The 12,799-nt window shown below is 47.4% G+C and overlaps 1 protein-coding gene across 4 annotated transcripts in view; it reads left to right on the forward strand.

Moving 5' to 3' along the window:
• The window catches only part of CHD2 (chromodomain helicase DNA binding protein 2), a 54,641-nt gene that overhangs the window by 28,732 nt on the left and 13,110 nt on the right, over positions 1-12,799 (forward strand). For all 4 annotated transcript variants that reach the window (XM_084293460.1, XM_084293459.1, XM_084293461.1 and 1 more), the window contains 14 exons: positions 420-544; positions 1,061-1,277; positions 1,861-1,950; positions 2,829-3,019; positions 4,055-4,243; positions 4,589-4,751; positions 5,137-5,289; positions 6,440-6,511; positions 7,585-7,734; positions 8,307-8,455; positions 8,989-9,085; positions 9,776-9,868; positions 10,344-10,517; positions 11,449-11,624. In XM_084293460.1, the coding sequence (XP_084149586.1) occupies positions 420-544; positions 1,061-1,277; positions 1,861-1,950; positions 2,829-3,019; positions 4,055-4,243; positions 4,589-4,751; positions 5,137-5,289; positions 6,440-6,511; positions 7,585-7,734; positions 8,307-8,455; positions 8,989-9,085; positions 9,776-9,868; positions 10,344-10,517; positions 11,449-11,624 (2,039 nt within the window). The remainder of the gene's footprint in view (positions 1-419; positions 545-1,060; positions 1,278-1,860; positions 1,951-2,828; positions 3,020-4,054; positions 4,244-4,588; positions 4,752-5,136; positions 5,290-6,439; positions 6,512-7,584; positions 7,735-8,306; positions 8,456-8,988; positions 9,086-9,775; positions 9,869-10,343; positions 10,518-11,448; positions 11,625-12,799) is intronic.

The raw sequence follows: 12,799 nt of genomic DNA on the forward strand, positions 1-12,799 counted from the left end.
AAGTTTTAATATCAGTTGAACGGAAAAACAGCACAGTTGGGGAAAGAGGAAGTCTGCAAGACACTGATACAGTGGAGGAGAGGGATGGAGACAGTGGGAGAAAAAAAAAAAAAAAACAAAAACCAGAAAAGGCCGAAAAGGAAAGTGGAACTTGTTCCATCCAGTGTACATTATGTACAGCTAATTGCACTCTTGGGAGGACTTGCAGCTCTGATCATCAGAACTGGAGGAAGGCAGGAAAACAGAACACTGCTGAGTGGTGTCTGAACTGCAGACACAAGAAGTGGCTAGGAAAACAAAAATGAACATTAGCTGATGAGCCAATCTACATTCCTCACCAAACCCACAGATTTCATTGCTGAATTTTCAGCCTTACCTGGTCTTTTTCTCCAGTGGGCTTATGGTGTCATCTTTTTCAGGTACTGAAGCAGAGACCAAGGTTTGTTGCCTTGAAGAAACAGCCTTCTTACATTGGTGGTGAGAACCTGGAGCTGCGAGACTACCAGCTGGAGGGCCTCAACTGGCTCGCTCACTCCTGGTGCAAGTACGTACGGATGCTGTCTGAAGCTCTGGTCAGCACTGCAAACGAGCCACACTTGTTTTGGGTCTCCTGATTTTTATCCCAGTAGGATTTGGCCCTCTTGTTCTCAAGTGAGGTCTTTACCGAGCCTACTGCTGCAGCTTGAAGTATTTCAAGTTTTTTCACACCCAGTTACGTTGTAGGTGGAACAAGGAAAGCAGAAAATAATTGGTTTCTGCCTCAGCATGCTTGCACACTTGTTGAAGTCTTTGAGAAATGTCCTTCTAAAATTAGGCCACTGGTTCCCTTCTCCCTGTGCCTTCATCCTTCCGTGCCAGTTTGAAGTGGTTGTAATCTGCTCCTTTTTGCAATCTGCTGTCTGGATATCTCTGGGATCCACTCATAAGTGTTCATACAAATGTTTTTGCACTGCTCTCTTTCTGTCTGTTGTGGGTTGCTATTTGTGCTAGCGCACAGTATGTTAGCAGTGGCACAAACACATAGTCAAACAGTATTTGTGTGTGTTCTCTTCCTGCACAGGAACAACAGCGTGATCCTGGCTGATGAAATGGGCCTGGGGAAGACGATTCAGACAATATCATTCCTGTCGTACCTCTTCCACCAGCACCAGCTGTATGGCCCTTTCCTGGTGGTGGTACCTCTGTCAACTCTCACCTCATGGCAGAGAGAGTTTGAAGTGTGGGCGCCTGAGATAAACGTGGTAGTTTACATCGGAGACCTCATGAGCAGGAACATGGTGGGTAATCAGAAAGCGGAGGGCGTGGGGTTGGATGGAAATGCTGGGTGCAATGCAGCAGCTTCTGTGTAGCATGTATGTGTGTGACATGCCATCTGCTGGAGAGTACCGACAGTCCTGTGGGCAGTTAGAGCTGGTTGTAGCTGAGCACTTGGGTGGAATTCCCTGCTGTAGGGACTTTGCTACCTTATTTTTCCCCCTTAGAGTGAGCACAGGAGTACTGGCCTCCCCTAGAGGATCTGGAGACCACTAGGCTGAAATGTGCTGCAGGGCACAACTGCCAACCTTGTCCATCTGCTCTGAATTATTCAGACAAGGCGGCACACAAATGTTGTGAGTCTAGTGGTGGCAGTAGTGACATGGTGGGGGAATGTCACAACAGCAAGTTGTTTGACCTTATTTTGGTGCTTGTGTAAGAGCCATGCGTGCAGTAAAACAAGCTGCTCCTTGGACACCCTTTGCTAGTCAAATGTCACGTTCAGCAACAGGGCTTGGACTCGGTTGGAGTCTCCAGCTATAGCTACACTCAAATAACACCTGTTAACTCCTTCCCTTCAGTAATGTTGGTTGTCTCCTCTCGCAGATACGTGAATATGAGTGGATCCACTCTCAGTCTAAAAGGTTGAAGTTCAATGCACTTATCACAACATACGAGATCCTCCTCAAAGACAAGGTGAGTAATGGGCCAAGGGTGTTTTATTTAGGTCACCTCTTGCTTGTAACTGAGGAAGCCACCCTCTGAGTGGGTTGGACAGAGGGTAGAGGGTGTGTGGGTAGTGGGCAGAGGGTTTGTTGGACACTCGCTGCATATTCACCCTGGTACTGTGGCAGTTGTATTAATTTTTATAAGACACCAAGCAGAGCTGTAGTGGGATTTTACCTGGTTTAATTTAGACTAGTTAAGAGGGCAAAACATTACAGTGAACTGCTGGCACAGGGCTTCCAATATCTGGATTTTCACACTTAGGCAAAATCTGTCTGCTTAGGAAATAGGCATCAACTCTGTCAGTGCATCATCAGGTCCTAGGAGAAAACAAGAAGCTTAACACTAGTGAAAAATAACAATCAAAACTCTCAGGTTGCCATAACTTACAGAGTTTTATATATAGCTATATGTAAAAGTGTTATATGCTACTGCTCTGATCATGTCAGTGAGGCCAGTGCCATAACAGGGCCCCATGGCCATGGAGAAAGAGAGGAACTGGTGCCTGGGAGAGGACTGCATTCTCTGGGTAAAGAAAAGGTGGATCAAAATAGATGTACTTGCAGGAATGCCATTCAGACGTGGCAGGAGTGCTAGGCAGTGTGGCTGTTTTTCACCGTTACAGCAAATCAACTATGGTGTGGGCACCCTGGTCCCCAAATTTTATTTTTAAGAAACTCCTGTGAGCCCAACTCCTTTGCTGGGTTCTGCACAGGGGCTGGGGCAGGACTCCCTGGAAAAGGAGACACGACAGCGCTTTGTGGCCATGGAGAGAGAGGCATGAGCAGTGTGGTGGGACTCATCTGACCCAGCATATATATATATGTATTTAAATTCTTTTCCTTCAGGCTGTTTTGGGAAGTATTAACTGGGCCTTTCTAGGCGTGGATGAAGCCCATCGGTTGAAAAATGACGACTCTTTGCTGTACAAAACGTTGATTGACTTCAAGTCCAACCACAGGCTGCTAATCACCGGCACCCCACTTCAAAATTCACTCAAAGAGCTCTGGTCCCTGCTTCATTTCATCATGCCAGAGAAGTAAGTCTCCTTTTGGAGAAAGACTTTTTTGCTTCAGAAAATACCTTTGTGTGTCTTTTCTTGTCCATCAAATAGACGGAGGGAGAGCAGAAAGACAGAAACCCTAAATTAAACTCAGTGGAATTAGACCAGTGAAAAGGGAACAAACACTTGTAGGGGAAACGAGAGGTTAAATGGCTAACACAAAGAGTATTTCTGGCACCAAATTGAATGGGGAAACCTAATACATGTCTTTCAAATCTGTTTGCTGTCTTAGTGCCATCTCTAAAAAGCTAAACTTGTTTTAAGCAATCATCTCAACCATTTTTGAGGTTTCCGGTACAATGCGGTTCAGCCATCCTCGCCAAACATTTTTATGGCGGTCCCTGGGAGTATTGCTCGAGGACAGTGGTGTCTAGCTGATTGTTTGCATGCCCACATTATAACAAATGTTTTGTTTTCTTAAAACGAAATGGGCTGTGTGCAATGCTAAGGCTAGGACGAGCATGCCCCCAGACTCACCCAAATGATGTTTGACTGTACAAAGAGCTATACCCAAAATTCTTTTTGTTGGAACACAGGAAGATTGAAAGCAGAGATTTAAGGTCTCATGAACAGAGAAGAGCAGTTCTCCAAATTTCAAAGGAGCTGTTAGAGGAAGCAGCAGTCCAAAAAAGCCATCAGAGCAGTGTAAAACAGAATTTGGTTGTCAGAGCCCTGCCTAAGGGGTGATTGATGTGGGACTTTCAGAAACTGCTACTTGGTAAATGCTACCAGGAGACATTGGAGGAGAATATTGGAAAGCCTGGGATTTTTGGAACTGGGAGTCAATGAGGAGCTATGGAGCTCAAAGATAAAATATTTGGAAGGTCCCTAAACCCAGAGAGCTTCTAGCTGTGCCACCAGCCTGTTCAGTTAACCAGAGTAGAGCGAACCTTTTATCCTCCACTGTGTCTCCATCAAACTGGTGGTCTCTTGTCTCGTCATGCAGTGTGAGCTCTTTGATACCATGAGAATATATTCTGACCCCTTTCTACTACTGATTTCTGTTGCTAGGTTTGAGTTCTGGGAGGATTTTGAAGAAGATCATGGGAAAGGTAGAGAGAACGGCTACCAGAGCCTTCACAAAGTCCTGGAGCCCTTTCTCCTGCGCAGAGTGAAGAAGGATGTGGAGAAATCTTTGCCAGCCAAAGTGGAGCAGATCCTCCGGGTGGAAATGTCTGCTCTGCAGAAGCAGTATTACAAGTGAGTCGCTTATTAAGTTACTGGGAGTACCGGCAGAAATGGGAGCAGCTTTCTGTGTGACTTGGGAACATGTTTCGTGGAATACATTTTGGGGCAGTACAGCTCCTTACAGAATTGTGGTGCTGTTTAATATTTAACTGTAATACCATCAAGAGGAAAGTAAGATCAGGGTTTCTAGTGAGGAGGAAAAAGCAGAATCCTCTGGAGGAAGTGAGGAGAGATGGAGGGAAGAGAGCAGACTGATGCCTGAACTAGGATGTCCCTGAGGGTTTTGCTCCTCTCAGGCTCCAGCATGCCTTCTTTGCACTGTGAAGTGATTTGGCCTGTTTATTTTCCTGCCTGTAGGTGGATTTTGACAAGAAACTACAAGGCTCTTTCAAAGGGAACAAGAGGGAGCACATCTGGTTTCCTGAACATTGTGATGGAGTTGAAAAAGTGCTGCAACCACTGCTACCTTATCAAACCTCCCGAGGAAAACGAGAAAGAGAATGGCATTGAGACCCTGCAGGTGGGCAGCGCTCTTGGTTATGGCTTTTTCTTAACTTTCCCCTTCCTCCCATCCTCTCACCAAGATAAAACCAGGTGAGGCTTTAGCTTCAGCTGCCCCTGTCCATGGGAAATAGTCCTCACAGCTGAGGCGCAGGATCTCCTGCCCTCCCCTTCCACCATAGGCAACATATTGTGGGATCTTGTGCAGGAGGTGTGTGCAGTATGAGACTTATCTTGGATAATTTACTGTGTGTGTGCCTTCCACTGTGTGAACCCAGGTGATTTGATTACAGAGGTGTGGGAGAAGTGTGGCTCCCAAAGAAGCAGGTCTCTGCGTGTCTCTGTGTGGTATACACAAGGGTAAGGTTGGAAAGCATCAGCTGGACTGACGGTTACTTCTTCAGTCTCTGATCAGGAGCAGTGGAAAGCTCATTCTCTTGGACAAGCTGCTGACCAGGCTGCGAGACAGAGGCAACCGAGTGCTGATCTTCTCCCAGATGGTGAGGATGCTGGACATCCTGGCGGAGTACCTGACTATCAAACACTACCCTTTTCAGGTGAGAAACACCAGCATGGAAAACAGTGGGGTTCACCTGAAAATAAGGAGGGAGCCTGGGCAATGAGAGGCACTCAGGTTCCTGGAGGCTGGGCTGACTGGGATTACAGGTGGCACTGAAATACACTGGAGGGAACTGGGAGGTCCCTTCATTTCAGTGTGGCACTCCAGGAAGGGAACATATGGAGAGGCAGAAACCAGCTGAGAGCGTGGGACGCCTCGCTCACTGTCTGATGCTGCCCCTTGGATGTGGCACTTCCTTTTTTGTGGATGTTTTGCCTGCTGTAAGTGGGCATAATGATGTATCCTTTGAGAGCTATAGACAAGGACTGCTCTTATAATGGCTTGGTACTGCTGTTCATAAAGTAAGAGTCTAAATGATGGGGAGAATCCTGTACAATGGATTCAAACACTTGTTGGTGGGTGTTAATCACTAAACCAGCTTGTGGATTGCACACCCTGCCTAACAGAAACCCCTTGTACTCCGTGATCCATTTCTCTAGCTGAGATAACTGATGTGCTCATGTTAAAAGCCCTTGTGTGCAGGTGTCCCTACATCTACCAGCAGGTGGTTTTGTGCAGAGGGCTCTCAGCCCTGGAGCTTGCTTCCCTTGCTGGCTCTCTGAAGCTATTTAGGGATGTTGATATCTGTATTTTTTCAACCTGAGGTGGCTAATGGGTCCTGGGCAGTTTGTTTCTGTCTGACTGATGCTGGCTAGCCAGCCCTTTTGCTGTTTTTCTGGACTTGTACTACTTCCTGAAGGTTGCTGCGAGGGACACGTTCCCAGCATACGAGACCTCAATAAATTAAGCCCCATCTCTGCAAAACACCTCCTCTGCCAGGCCCCTGCTTTGGCCTTCGTCCCGTGATAAACCCCGAGGAGAGGATAGCAAACACAGAGATCCTGGCTGGAAGCCTGTAACGGGAGCTGCAGTGTCACCCGCTGCGTGACTGCTGCCTGAGCATGCCCCCCTCCTGCCCTCGCACGCAGCAGGTTAAGGCAGCCCAGTTCCTTTTAATTGGCGGCTATTTTTAAGGACTAAATGCTACGGGCAGGGGAGGGGGCTGTCAGCCTCCCAGAACTTGGGTGCCACGGTTCCTCAGGGCTCCTTTACCTTCTTTCTTTTATCATTATTGTCGATTTTTCCAGCGCTTGGACGGCTCGATCAAAGGGGAGATCCGAAAGCAGGCGCTGGACCACTTCAACGCCGATGGCTCTGAGGTAGGGCAGGGGGGATGTTCCGGCCTCCCGAGGGGTCAGGGTGGGCTGCAGGTCCCAGCTGCCAGGAGGGGATTAAGTTCAGTTTGTTTCTTTTTACAGGACCCCTGTCACTTTTAAAGACGTAGCTACAGCTTCTTTTGCACCCATCCGTATTGCTTGTTTTAAACCTCCCACACCCAAATAACAGGGCTGCAAGGCACAGCTCCACATAGTCCCAAAGAGGCTGGGAAGAGCCCGAACTTAGCAATTCTCTCCCTAAGGTCTGGGGAATGAGATGGCTGCTAAATAAATCCTCCAGTCTGCAGCTGGTTTGGAATATGAAATGGCGAAGGGGAAGTTTGAAGTGTGGGCAGGCAGTGGGGTCTGGTGTCGGAGGTGAGTCTCCGGTGTAATAGGAGAGGGCATCCCGAGCCTCTCGTGGGGCGTGCTGACTCACAGGGAGGGTGCAGGGCGCTCGCTTTCGGCCATCTCCCAGCCACGAGAAGTGTCCAGCCTCACTCCAGGAGCCTGGACTGAGGGCTGACAGGCGATGCAGAAGGTGCTTCGTGGTGCTGGGGAAGGTAACAAATAAAAGCCAGGAGGAAGCAGCAGTGGCGGCGGGAGAGCACGGAGCAGGAATGCCCGTAAAAGCTGCCCTTTCCCCTCTGCCGGGGGTATCCACCAGGGCTCAGACATCCCGGCTCTGTCCTGGCAGCCTGTCCCCTTGGCAGTGACTCAAACAGTTCGTGTTCGGAGCTGATCTCACCCCCAGCGGGCTTCAGACAACAAAAAGCACGTGTCTGCCTGCTGCCTTCGCAGGGGGCTGGTGGGCATGGTCTGACCTTCGGAGGTGACTCCAAGTTGCCCTTGCCCTGAGCTGTTTGCGTTGCCCTCCCACAAGGATGCATGCTGGCCCCTCCTGGAGCAGCACACCTCTCCCTTCTGCCTTGGCTTTGAGCCTTTTCCTGCTTTGTAGAGAAGTACAAGCACACCACAGCCTCCATCCATTTCCTTGCACAGCTCTGTAGTCACAGTTACTGTTTTATGTCCACAGTTACGGGCTGGCTGACTTGTGTGTTGTTTTTCCCCCCTAGGACTTCTGTTTCTTGTTGTCAACACGAGCTGGAGGACTAGGAATTAACTTGGCCTCTGCTGACACTGTCGTTATCTTTGACTCGGACTGGAACCCCCAAAATGATCTTCAGGCCCAGGCTCGGGCTCACCGCATCGGACAAAAGAAGCAGGTCAGGAGAGTTACTTGGCTCATTTGCTCTGTGGCTTCAGCAAGTACATGTAAATGGGCTCCCCCCTCGCCAGAGCTGCTGAAAACATGGCCTTTTTGCCCCCAAACCTCACCCCAGCACCATCAACCCAAGAGAAACTCATTTAAAGCCAAGGAAACCAAAAATTGGCCCAAACTGTTGGCTTTTGGTTCTTGTATAGTTCAAAACCAAGAACCCAGCTGGGGGCATCACACTTCTTTGCCTCACTCTGCCCTAGAAAGTAGGATATCCTTCTTTTTTAGGGTTTTATTAGATACATGAAAAGTTTGATGCTAATTTGGATTTAGAGTGATTTTTTCCAGAATATTTTTATCTTACATACACTACAAGCTCTGTGTTAACCAGTCTGATATTACATGGTCCCCCTGAGATACAGAAGAATGTGCTTATTTTTATTCTAAAAAGACACATCTGTACACGAAAGGACCATGTCAGCAGGGGAGTCTCCTCTGAAACAACTCAGGGAGGCATTACTGTGTCAGCACAGCGTGTTCAGCTCCTGGAAACAGCTTTGTTCTTCTCTCACCCTTCAGGTGAATATTTACCGGCTGGTCACAAAGGGTACGGTAGAGGAGGAGATCATTGAGAGGGCCAAGAAGAAAATGGTGCTGGATCATTTGGTGATCCAGCGTATGGACACCACTGGCCGGACTGTTCTGGACAACAACTCTGGGCGATCCAAGTAAGCAATTGTGTTCGGAGGCAGAGAGTTCTGATACAGCATGTGGCGTAACCAGCTTCCCCTTCTGATACCTCCCAATATTTATTTGATAGGGTATGGGGGAGAAGAGAGCTTCCACTAATAAGTAAAGGGAGCTTCCACTAATAAATAAAGGCACCTTCCAGTAATTTGGCTCATGCAGTCATTAATTTGGACACGTAGGATAAAGATGATCAGAGATTGAAAGGCATTGCCTGTTTTTCCTTCAGTTTTTCTCCCAGAGATCATCCTGGTCTAAGAAAAGCTGTTGGTGGTATCAGGGAACAGCTGCAGTGACCTCAGACTCTTCCCAATTCTCCTCAATAGATACAGGTTTCTCCTCTGGCAGTAGATGTCCATGCCAGAGCAGGAAAGATGAATAAAAAGGCTTCTTTTTAGTGCTGGGGAGAAAGCTTGCTTCTTGCTTTAATTAGGAGAAACTTTGGTATGGTTTTGTGCTGTGACAAAGCTGAGTTAACAGCTCCAAACCCTGCTGCATTCTTTTCTGCTTGCAGTTCAAATCCGTTCAACAAAGAGGAGCTGACGGCTATTCTGAAGTTTGGAGCTGAAGATCTCTTCAAGGAGCTTGAAGGGGAAGAGTCAGAGCCTCAGGTAGTTTGAAACTGAAATAACATCGCTGTTGGTAATCCCTCTGTGTCTGCTCCCTCTTTGTACTTTCCCTGTGCATGAGAGCAGGTTGGTGAATAGGGAGGGTGTGAGTCCCAGGCAGCTGAAGGAAGAGAGCTCTGGGGTGGGGATCAGGGCTGAGCAGAGCCTCCTTGCTGGGGTGAAGGTCACCAAGAGAGCCCCTTAGCTCCCTGGGATTCACGAGCTGGCTATAGCACGGCCTAACGAGGGCTCGCTCCTCTGAGCATCTCTCCAGCCTGCTTCGTTTGGGTTGTTCTCACAGAGATGCCGGAGTCAGTAATAAAGTCAAATAGGTTGTTCCCTCCCTTCTCAGCACAGCGTTGCTTGGCGGTTTCTTATTGAGTGCTCTGACCACTTCCCTTAACAGCCCAAGTAGCAGAGCTTCCCCTGAAGGAAACAGCTGATACACCTCACTGCCTGGAAATTTCCCTTGCTGCTTTTATGCTATCACCTGTATTTATACTCTCTCGTACCACTTGAGATAGTTCATCCCTGCCCTGGGTGATGACACCCTGCAGATATTTGCACTTTATTTAGCTCGTATCAGCACAATCCCTATTTAGCTCTCGAACCCCACGAGTCTATTCTCAAAGCCTCTCGGTTCTGCCCGCACTCGGCCCCTCCGCTTTATCGCTCTTTCTTTCTGACTGGTAGGAGATGGACATCGACGAGATTTTGCGTTTGGCTGAAACACGAGAGAACGAAGTGTCCACCAGTGCCACCGACGAGCTCCTCTCACAGTTCAAGGTACAGACTCTGGGCTCTGCAGCGGGGTGCCAAAACCTCTGTCCCCATGTCTTGCCACAGTGTTGAGGTCAGTGGTGGACAGAACACGTCAGGCCCGGTGAGAAGTGACCTGTACAGATCAGTTTTCTGAGGGGCTGTCTGGGTTTGGCAGCTGGGCAGATATGTAGGTATTCCTTTCCTTTTAAGTGGCCATGAAGGCTGTGAATAAAATGTAGAACTTACCAAATTTGGAAACAAACCCGATAACTTAGCAAGGCTCAGCAGTACTTTTTAAGCTGCACGTACTTCCTCAAGAGCTGTTAGCCCAAAGACATGGCAAAGACCCAGGAATGTAGTGACATAGGGATCAATTATATAGTAATCATGGAAATGTTGGCAAAATTCCTATGGAGAAGAAGCTGAGGCTTAGCAGACAGCTCTGGGGTATTCCTGCCAGGGGTGGGAATTTCTAAAAGCGTTCCTTTGCTTATAAAAGGTGGCCAACTTTGCAACCATGGAGGAGGAAGAGACAGAGCTGGACGAGCGGTCCCAGAAGGACTGGGACGATATCATTCCAGAGGAGCAGAGGAAAAAGGTGGAGGAGGAAGAAAGGCAGAAAGAATTGGAGGAAATCTACATGCTGCCTCGCATCCGGAGCTCAACCAAAAAGGTACAGCACATCTCGAGGAGCCGAGAGGCTGGAGGTCAGAGCTGGCAAAGGCAGCGCTCAAGGGGAAGCTTCCCTGCCATCTGAGTGCTGCTTCCCCTTCTCCAGAGCTGGTTAGGAGTAACCCACAGAGACAGCACATTGGTTTCTTGCTGGCATCATGCACTGGGCCCATGGTTCATAATGCAGTCTGAAAGCCCATACTGGGTTTGGTACAACTCATGCTGTGTTAGCAAACAGAACCTGTAGTGAGCCCAGGGAAAAATAACCAGCTGTATAATGCAGATCTTCAGTGGTTTATGTCGTTTTCAGGCTGCTGCTTTCCCTTGGGCTCCAGAGCTCCCTGCACTATTCTTGCCTAAATGTGGCTCTTGCAGACAAAAAGTGATACTGTCACGCCAAGTTTGTTTTTAGGTGATGTGATCTACCCAAATCCAACAGGGAGCAGGTTGTGCAAGGAAACTCTGTTGGGATTTAGGACTTTGAGTGTTATGAGCTGTTCTCTGGGATAAGAGGGGGAATTTTTAAGTGAAAATTAAACAGAAGGATAATTTGTATCTGATGATTGCAGATTATTTCTGAGGTCTCCTTGTCTTTAAAAAAAAACAAACAGCTATCAAGGAGCCTTAGGAACTGTGGCACAAAACCACAGAAAACCAATGTGTTTTAACATGTCACACTTCAGTAAATCAAAATGCAGTTGTGAAACTGTAAAGACTGTAATGAGAGGATGAGCACTGGAGCCTTAGCTAGCCAGAAACTGCACGAGTGTGTGTACCCAGTCTGGTTTGATTACATGGGCTTCTGCACCTTCAGGAAGAGATGCCGAGGTGTTTCAGCCTCAACAAGAAATAGTGCCAGTGCATGAGAGGGATGGAAAAGATTAGCAGATTAGCAGTTGGTAACTGTAGTGCTGTCTTTCTGCTGTGTGCAGGCACAAACGAATGACAGCGAATCGGATGCAGAAACTAAGAGAAGGCTTCAGAGATCGTCTGGATCAGAAAGTGAGACTGATGACACCGATGACGAGAAGAGACCAAAGCGCAGGGGACGTCCTCGGAGTGTTAGAAAAGATACCGTGGAAGGATTTACTGATGCTGAAATCCGGAGGTCAGTGTGAGCACAAGAGACAGCTTAGAAAAATACAGAAACCCCATGCAGGTGTAGAAAAGCCCAAGTTAATCCAGGAGATATTCAGCTATAAGCACATCAGTGGTTTAGGTGAAGCTGTCTCTTCGGGACAGCTTCTGCACTTTTGTATAATTCAGTTTGCTGCTGACTTTAACATTCACGTCTGGCCAAAATAGGCTAGATTATCTTTATCTGCAGCGAAACTGGTACCTTCCTAAAATTAATCCTTGCAACTGATCAGCAGGGCTGAGTGGATTGAGCTAATTCCGTATTAGACGTAAGATTTTATGTGCCATGAGATGGAGCTGGAGAAGCCCAGAACTCTGGCATTCCCGTCTTTTTTCTGTCTGTAGTCCTGACAATTCAAGTTGAAGTTAAAGGCAAAATAACCCCATGAGAAGCAGTGGTCCAGTCAATCAGAGCAGTAGTATATCCTCTCTGCACTGTGTTCCAGAAGTCAGCTGGGGGCTGAATTCCAAAGTATTCTTTTCTTCTTGTATTTTCTTCTCATTTTTGAGCCTTTCCCTCAGGCTTTTGTCTTAAGGCTCTGCCCAGAGGTTCAGCCAAAGATGGAAAAGGGTTTGTGAGTTTTCCTTGCCTCAGTCTCTGAGAAATGCATTTTTAAATAGGAAATGGTCAAACTTGGTGCATTGTGGTAGCTGCCCCATATCCAGCCCCAAAACCATAGAGAAGGAAGGAGGTGTTGCAATGTGAATATAGCAGCCATTTAGGTTAAAGTTCTGTAGCAGAAAGAGGCTGAAAGAGTGCACGATGAAAAAGAGAAGGGAAAAAATTAACTCATTTAAAAATATTCTGCAGTTGAAGCCACTGGGTCTACTCCAGCACAAAGCCCTGTTCAGTTGCAGCAGTGATGTCTGACTCTTGCCTTGAAGTTGTGTGTTAGTAATGGCAGAGATTTTCACAATAAAAAATAAGAAATAAAAATAAATAACAATCCTTGTCTGCTAGGCTCTGTGACGCATTGCACTACATTTGGCTCTTATGTGACAGGTTGTTACTTATAGCCTGAGCTTGAAATTACTAATGACATTGATTTAATGCCTCTTTTCTCCTTGGAAAATGAAGTTAATAATTACCAATATGGTGTGAGCCAATGCTTTCTTCTAATTTTTCTTTACGGTTATGTTTCTCCT

This window comes from Netta rufina (assembly GCF_964035555.1).
Source record: "Netta rufina genome assembly, chromosome: 11".
Taxonomy (NCBI): Eukaryota; Metazoa; Chordata; class Aves; order Anseriformes; family Anatidae; genus Netta; species Netta rufina.